General features: G+C 58.5%; 4 protein-coding genes across 4 annotated transcripts in view; 2 read left to right on the top strand and 2 right to left on the bottom strand.

Annotated features, from left to right (window-relative positions):
• Positions 1-1,063: 1,063 nt before the first annotated feature.
• Positions 1,064-3,031, top strand: H310_08732 (hypothetical protein). The gene is made up of 4 exons (XM_008874589.1): positions 1,064-1,757; positions 1,816-2,139; positions 2,205-2,398; positions 2,447-3,031. Exons 1-4 carry the CDS (start codon positions 1,434-1,436, stop codon positions 2,709-2,711), a joined length of 1,107 nt encoding a protein of 368 aa, XP_008872811.1. The 5' UTR covers positions 1,064-1,433; the 3' UTR covers positions 2,712-3,031.
• Positions 2,868-3,338, bottom strand: H310_08733 (hypothetical protein; the record flags this gene model as incomplete). The annotated part of the gene is made up of 1 exon (XM_008874590.1): positions 2,868-3,338. One exon carries the CDS (start codon positions 3,336-3,338, stop codon positions 2,868-2,870), a length of 471 nt encoding a protein of 156 aa, XP_008872812.1.
• Positions 3,339-3,932: 594 nt separating this feature from the next.
• On the bottom strand, positions 3,933-4,583 carry H310_08734 (hypothetical protein; the record flags this gene model as incomplete). The annotated part of the gene is made up of 1 exon (XM_008874591.1): positions 3,933-4,583. One exon carries the CDS (start codon positions 4,581-4,583, stop codon positions 3,933-3,935), a length of 651 nt encoding a protein of 216 aa, XP_008872813.1.
• Positions 4,584-5,845: 1,262 nt separating this feature from the next.
• Positions 5,846-7,257, top strand: part of H310_08735 (hypothetical protein) — a gene marked incomplete at both ends in the record, with an annotated part of 1,933 nt that continues 521 nt past the window's right edge. The window contains 3 exons of the mRNA XM_008874592.1: positions 5,846-6,199; positions 6,256-6,582; positions 6,649-7,169. Of these exons, the coding sequence (XP_008872814.1) occupies positions 5,846-6,199; positions 6,256-6,582; positions 6,649-7,169 (1,202 nt within the window). The remainder of the gene's footprint in view (positions 6,200-6,255; positions 6,583-6,648; positions 7,170-7,257) is intronic.

The following is a 7,257-nucleotide window of genomic DNA, read 5'->3' on the forward strand; positions in this document are numbered from 1 at the left end:
GCGGCTGCAGTTCCTACAGGACGTACGTCCATTCTGCTCGATTCCGCGAGAAGTGATGTTCCATTTCGACTGTGTCATCCGCTGGCGGATAGCATTCCAGCTGCACGTTTGCCGACGTGCGTGCCAGATACAGAGTCCTTGCTGGCGCACCGTGCTTGACCGACCTGCCTGCCTTGAATAAGTCTGCTCAGTAGTGGTCTGCCCGCCACCGAGGTGACGCCACCCGCACGCACAGCGACGACGTGGCAGAAGCCATGCAAATCGATTCCGCCATTGGTGGGGATTTTGATTGGCGAAAACTCGCACTTTGGTGACGTGTCACTCCACCATTCCCATCGCATCGCCCAGTCGATGGTGCCAACCACCGTGGTCAGGGTGGCGGGGTGCCGTCGGTGGGTTGGTGCAGGAGGTTCATGGCCCTGGCGTGGGTGGCCGGCTATTGTCGATCCCGCTCGATTCGCGGCATGGCGGTCCCCTGCTCAAGATGAACATGGCTGCGTTATCGCAAGCAGTTTATCGGACAGCGCTTCAAGTTGGTGAGGTGTTCGATGACAGCTCAATAACCTCACCAACTTGAAGAACAGATGTATACGAGAGCGGTTGATATCCAAGCGACACGAATACGACGAAACCCACGATTGTTGACGGATTGAGCGATGGCGACTTGATCCGTCGACCAGCAGACTTCGACATCGTGCAGTCAGTTTAGGTACAACCAAGTCGTGAATGCCGTGCGTGAGAGCTTGTCGGGAATGACATGTCCCATTCGTGGGGGAGGGCATGGCAGCATTTTGATTGGTTCCGACAATTCCTTTTATCCAATCGGATGCATCCGTTCAGCCGACGGCTCCACGGAACGGTGAGAACTTGTGTACGCATGTGTGTCTCAGCCTGGCATGTCGCATCGAAATCTCTCCAATTTTGTATGGAACGATGACGCGCGCTTGCATTTGGGATATGCGCCAATCCAATCACGTGAATTTGGCAATTTCTACCAATTAAAAGCGCTCCGATTCTACCGAATGCCTCATCGTACAATCCACCACTTGCCCGAACGCAATGTCGGCGGTATACGAGAGGTGGACTGCGGTGGTCGTCGGCACGATTCACCACGATAACACTGCGGTCGACGGGGCCGGGCCGTCCGCACGGTTCATCCCTCTCTCTCCCCACGACAAGAACGCGGTCGTCGGCGACGCCGGTGACGTTGGGGCGCATGTGAACTAATCGTGCGAAACGGCCGTTTGGACACGAAACTGCATCGAAGAAGGCGGTGGTGAGAAATTGCGATCTCCCCCGTCATCGATCGAGGCAACAATAACGGCGACGCTGTGCGGCTGTGCCTGCCGACTCGACGAACGCAACCCAGCCCCCGACACTCCACGTTCGCTGGTTCAAGCTGCGACGCATCCGTCGTACGCATCGACAACGTCATGGCTGACGACGACGATCACAGTAACCATGGCGACATCCGCCGCCAGACAGCGTCGTTACGCATGCGCAAGTACCGCTCACAAAAGAAGGAGGAGTTCCAGCGCCTCGAGGCCGAGTGGAAGTGTCTCGAAGAGACACTCAAGGAGTTGCAGCGGCAAACCGCGTCACGACAAGTGCGCCGGGTCCCCGGTAGGCAAACCATGGACCCCCGCATGGCAGAAGTCCTGGCCAAGCGCACGTCGCACCTGCGCGGCGACGTCGATGCCCAGTACAAGCTCGCGTGCTGCTTACGGGACTGGGTCGCGTCGCAACCCCCCACGCCAGTGTGTACTTTTGTGGACACCGCGTTTCCTTCGATGTTGTCACGTGCCGTGTTCGTAGGGCTTGACGTCCCACACGGCATGGATTCATTCGTCGCTACGTGCCGACCCGGACGCGCGCCGCGTGGGGCTGCAATGGCTCAGTGAAAAACTATACCACACGTCGCACTCGGCTGTGCCCCATCATCCACTGCGTGGGGCGGGCGATGCGTATCACTTGGCCGTGCGCACAAACGACGGCGTCGACGCCCCCGTCACGATCGTCGCGATTGAATTCCATTTTCAATTTGATATTGTGTTTGTTCCGTTTGAGACCGTGGTCGGCACGTTGGAGGCCATGGGGGGCCGCACCACGTTTGTCATGCCGGACATGGTCGCGTTGCAGGTACCCCCCCCCCGCGTCGACCTGTTGTTGCCGCCGCCGCCAATTTCATCGTGCTGCTCTCGTAGACGGTCGAGTCGGTGGGCGACACATTGCGATATTCGTACGGTGTCAATGCGCGCAATGGCGTGTCGATGCGCCGAGTGACAAACGTGTTTCGAAATCCCGACGGGACAAGAGCAGTCATGACAAGCGCCATGGTCGCCGACGACGAGAGGTTTCCCCTTGGTCCTGGCGAGATTCGGTCGCACGGATTTGGCTGGTACGTCTCGAATGCTCGATGCCGTGGGTACCTGACTCGCGCGGGCAGGTCGGTCGCCGAGCGTGTGGCCGACAGCATCACGACCGTGCGTGGCTCGATGCTGCACTACACCCCATTCACGACAGACGGGGTGATCTCGCTCGAACACATCGGCCAACTGTTTGGTGTCGATCACCACGACCACCGGCGCAGAGAAGACTTGATTGCGCACGTGCAAACACAAGCCGAAGCCCAGGTCGGCGACACGTTTCGTCAACACCTTCGCGCGTTGCGCCATCATTTCATGCAAACTCCACCCAGCCACGCGTCGTGACACGAACGTGCGCTTTATGCGCGACATAGACACCATTATTTGCTAGCAAACTCTCGTTTTTGAAGTGGTGGGCCTGCCCCCCTTGTCTCTTGTGGGAATATGCCAACGACGTCTATGGTTGGTGGACGCAGATGACGTCGCATGCATGGCTGACGACTACACCCGTCCTCGCCTTCGATATAACGCGGACCCAATGGGCTGGAGACCGCGGCAGTAGACTCGGCATTGTCGATCGACTTGCACGGGGGAGGGCTCGGACGGGTGTCGCCCATTCTGACGAGATCGTTCTCGGCTCGCACTGCTCCTGATTTGCTCGCAATCCAATTGGGGACGTCGGAGCCGTGCGCAGGCGGCGGCCCGCCAGTTTGCCAAGGTCGTAGGGACACGACGAGGTGGGCTGGCACAAGAATCGAAGGTCGGTGGGTGAAGCGCGTCCCACATCGCACACGTAACATCGTGCCAATGGCAAATGAACGCTGTGAAACGAAGCAGCGCACGGTTGACGCATGATACCATGGTATGGCATGCCGAGTGCTCGTGTGTTGGATGGGCCATTCTCGATGTCGGGTGTGGATTTGTTTCACCGAGAGATTTGGCCGGCGTCATCTCCCCCGATGCCCCATCCATCAAAACGTCATCCAAATGTCGTGGTCCGTCTCAGTCCATGCACGCAGGGGCCGGGCAAGGTCGGAGGAAGGCATTACGAGGCGTCGGTGATGCGTGCATCAATGTGGCAAGATGCCGAGCTTGTGGACTCGGCGTCCAAATGCTGTGACATGGAAACGAGAGCTGGGTCGCGTCATTCTGGCTTGAGTACGATGGCCCGCTTGCAAGGCTCGGACAGGTCGCCGGCATTTCCTCGGCGTAGACCAGCAGAGATCATTCAGTCAAGGTAATCGCTCAACGATCTCAACGATCTCGTTTGGTCGTGGGAGGTGCTCGTGGTCGACCAGCGGCTACCATTCTCATGGCCACACTTTGTAAAGCGGTCATGAGCCAAGGCTGAACGCAGCGGCAACATACCACCACACAACTAGTGCGCCACAGTCGGCGTGGATTTCGAGTTCGATAGGACGCTTGAACCACCGTCAAGTACCAATATTGCTACGAGTCCCATGACAACTCCCGCCAACAAGGCGTCAGCCTTCTTACCCCGGCCTCGCCCCTCGCCGCATTGATATCGCGACAACTGCGCCTTGCAAACCACCAGTCGTCGCCTCTTCATAGCAGCGTCGACGTAACTCTCGATCTTGCGTGCTCTGGTTGTGCGTCTCCGCCGACTCTTGGTTTGTTCGGGACATTGGGTGCGTGCATGGACCATGCTCCCTCCATGGGCGAATGATTCCATTGTCCGTGCACGGCACGATGGCTTTGGACCACGACTAAGGTCTGTTGGGCCGGTGGGGTTGGATCTGCCTTTGGTCGGTAGCCGTCATGGAGAGTTCTTGAGGCCTGATGTACTAGGTGTGTGGCCCCCGACATGGGGCCAAAATCACAAGCACTTCGTTGCCGTGTCGAAGCCGCTTTCGCGCACGTTGGGGTGTAGTCTTGCGGCGTCGCAATCGTGTGCGACGGACCAAGATGGCTAGTCCACACAAGATGGGGTGCGTCCCCCCTCGCAAGCAGAGGCCACGATGGGTCCCGACCATGTGCAGCGGTCCGACCATGGCCGATTTCTGAATTGGTGCGCGAGGCCGGCGGTGGCCACGCGAGGTGGCGGTGTTGGGGCAACTGCCGACGTTCGCCGAGGAGCATCTCGATCACCGAGGCCAATTTGCGGTGGTGGACAACTTGTCGAAGAGACGCAACGACTAGGCGCGGTGCTGGACGCTCCCTACGTATGGGAAGGCAGCAAAGCCATATTGCAAGCATGCGTGCATGTCGGAATGCTCCAAACGAGACAATTCAACAGCGCTACTGCGTGCATCACACAGCCATCAGGTAGTCACTGGAATCGTTTCACCGCCCCAACGCATGGCGAGACACGACGATTCTGGCCTCCGTCTGTAAATAACTACGTACCTGCCTGCGACAGCTGGATGTCAACTAGGCTCGAAGTACCAACGTTGTTCCGACCTCCGATTGCGAGCTCCACCACCAGCGCACGTTGTCGACTGTCGCCCCTGCGTAAATCTCTTCCTGTTGTACGTGGTGGACGCCCCCCCCCGTGCATGGAGATGTCCCCCCCTCCACTACCAGCGACGAAACCATCGAGTGAGACAACGCCGGCGCTGTAAATAGACCGCGTCCATGTCGCACGCGACTGGTACGACGGGATTTTCGTCGCAGCCATCGTCGTTCCTACGTCGCCACCGAATTGGAGGCTGCGAAGTGGACAGTGGTGCAAGAGCGCACCGAGGTAATGGGGGGCCTGTACTCTGCATGTTGGCCGTTGTGGCGGCATCATCTGTGCCACGCACCCCCCCCAACACATCGAGCGTGTCATTGCAAGTCGAATTTGCAGAGGAAGGCGTATCAACGTCTGCGTGTGGCAACGCGCCCGCCGCTGTCACGTTCCTTCGCCACACGCCAGGGCAACATCGTTCTTTTTAACCAATCCATACTCCTCGAAAATCAAAAATGCCCAACGATTCGATCTAAATTCATCCATTTCAGCCAATCCCACGATTTCGCTGGATTTTTACTCGCAGGTTCCAGCCACTCTGACCTGGCATGTCACACTGGGCATGTCGCATCCACACCACCCTCACTCACCACGTCGCCGCCACCTTGCCTTGACGCTTGCGTGTACAGAGCAGTGTATGCATTTGGGGCGACGAGAGGAGTCGATGGGGCAACTGTGTGAGGGGGAGAGCAAAGGGGGGGAACAAAGGCACCTCTGCGACGGGCTAGGGTGCCGTCGTGCCCACTCGTGAGTTTGACGTCGCGTTTTGATGACGGCATGCTAGTAGGGTAGAATCATGTGGTGGGAAAATTCCAAGCTGACCCTCCGCCTGCCACCACGTCCGTTCAAGTGACCTGAATTGTGGCGCCGTCAAGCTCAGTGCATGCGCTGCCGGACGTTCCCACGACTCGACGGTTGCATTTCATCCGACCGCCACGACGAACCGATCCTCACAACGTCATTTCGCCCCCCCCACGTTCCTTCCGTTGTCGCACACACGAGAGATCCCATGGCAAACGACGACCACCACCAGGACAGCGACAGCCTCGGCGGCGACGACACACGCCGTCAAATGGCGTCGCTGCGCATGCGTAAATATCGGTCGCTCAAGAAGGAAGAGTTCCGGCGCATCGAGGACGAGTGCCGGTCCCTACAACAGACCCTGCATCACCTGCTGCGCCAGCGCGCTCACTCGGGTGGGGACCCACCCCCCGCTACAAGCAGAATGATTCAACGCGAAGTCCACCACAGCATCGCTGAACAAGTGGCCCGCCACACGCGCCATCTTCGCCATGAAGTCGAAGCCAACTACAAGCTCGCGTTCTGCTTGCGAGATTGGGTGGCGTCCCAGCATCCCGCGCCTGTACGTTGTGCAGCCGATGCGACGACTTGTTTTGGCAATCGTGACGGTGTTCGTAGAGCCTGACGCCGCAAATGCCATGGATATATGCCACGCTGAGCGCCAATCCAGACGTCCGGTGGGCTGGACTGCAATGGCTCAGTGAGAGGCTGTTGCACACAGCCAACTCGGTCGTACCGCAGCACCCGATGGACGTCCGAGGGGGGGATGCCATCCACGTATCGGTGCACTCTCCTGACCACACCGACGACCCCATCGCAAGCGGCGCGATGGAATTCCATTTTCAGTTTTACATTGTGTTTGTACCGTTTTCCGACGTCGTGTCGGCCTTGGTGTTGTTGAATTCCCAGCGAGCGTTCGTTGTCCCCGATGTGGTGGCGTGCCAGGTAATGCCATCCACGGCCCCCATCGCTCCGTCGGTCGATGAAGTAAACTGTCGCTGGCGATGGTAGATGGTCGAAGAAGCCAACTCGCTACGATATACGTATGCGGCGAATCCGCACAACGGAGTCACCCTGCGGCAAGTGACCGCCTTGTTCCACACCCCCGACAGCACAAGGGCAGTGCTCACGAGCGCCAAAGTGACCGACGACGAAATGTATCCACTTCAAGATGGAGAAGTGCGATCCCACGGGTTTGGATGGTGCGGCCGACAACTTGGGAACCACTGCAGTCACTCTGTGCGTAGGACGGTCGCCGAGAGCGTCGGGCCCAACATCACGACGATCCGGGGATCGACGCTGTATTACGCCCCCATCTCCACGACCGGCCCAATCTCGTTCGAAGAGGTTGGCGACTTGTTTGGTGTCGACCATCGCCAGTACAGATGCAGAAGCGACTTGATCGCGCAAGTTCAGTCGCAAGCCGAAGCTACTGTGACTGCTTGCTTTCGGCGGCACGTTCATGCTCTGCGGCATCACTTGGACGGCAAAGTCACCTCACCAGGGGACGCGATCCATGCTCGAGCACTCGCGTACCCAACTGAACATGTTGAAAAGAAATGGCGCGGCATGCACTGCGATGGCAACTACACCTTGATGCTGATGCCGCGTACGCAAAAT

The sequence above is a fragment of the Aphanomyces invadans genome (genome assembly GCF_000520115.1).
Source record: "Aphanomyces invadans strain NJM9701 unplaced genomic scaffold supercont1.18, whole genome shotgun sequence".
Taxonomy (NCBI): Eukaryota; Oomycota; class Saprolegniomycetes; order Saprolegniales; family Verrucalvaceae; genus Aphanomyces; species Aphanomyces invadans.

Excerpts from the sequence above, each read along its gene's own strand:
- H310_08732 (XM_008874589.1), top strand. The coding sequence starts at position 1,434 with ATGGCTGACGACGACGATCACAGTAACCATGGCGACATCCGCCGCCAG. Across the intron at positions 1,758-1,815 it reads CGTCGCAACCCCCCACGCCA|GGCTTGACGTCCCACACGGC; the intron begins GTGTGTACTTTT and ends CCGTGTTCGTAG. Across the intron at positions 2,140-2,204 it reads CGGACATGGTCGCGTTGCAG|ACGGTCGAGTCGGTGGGCGA; the intron begins GTACCCCCCCCC and ends CTGCTCTCGTAG.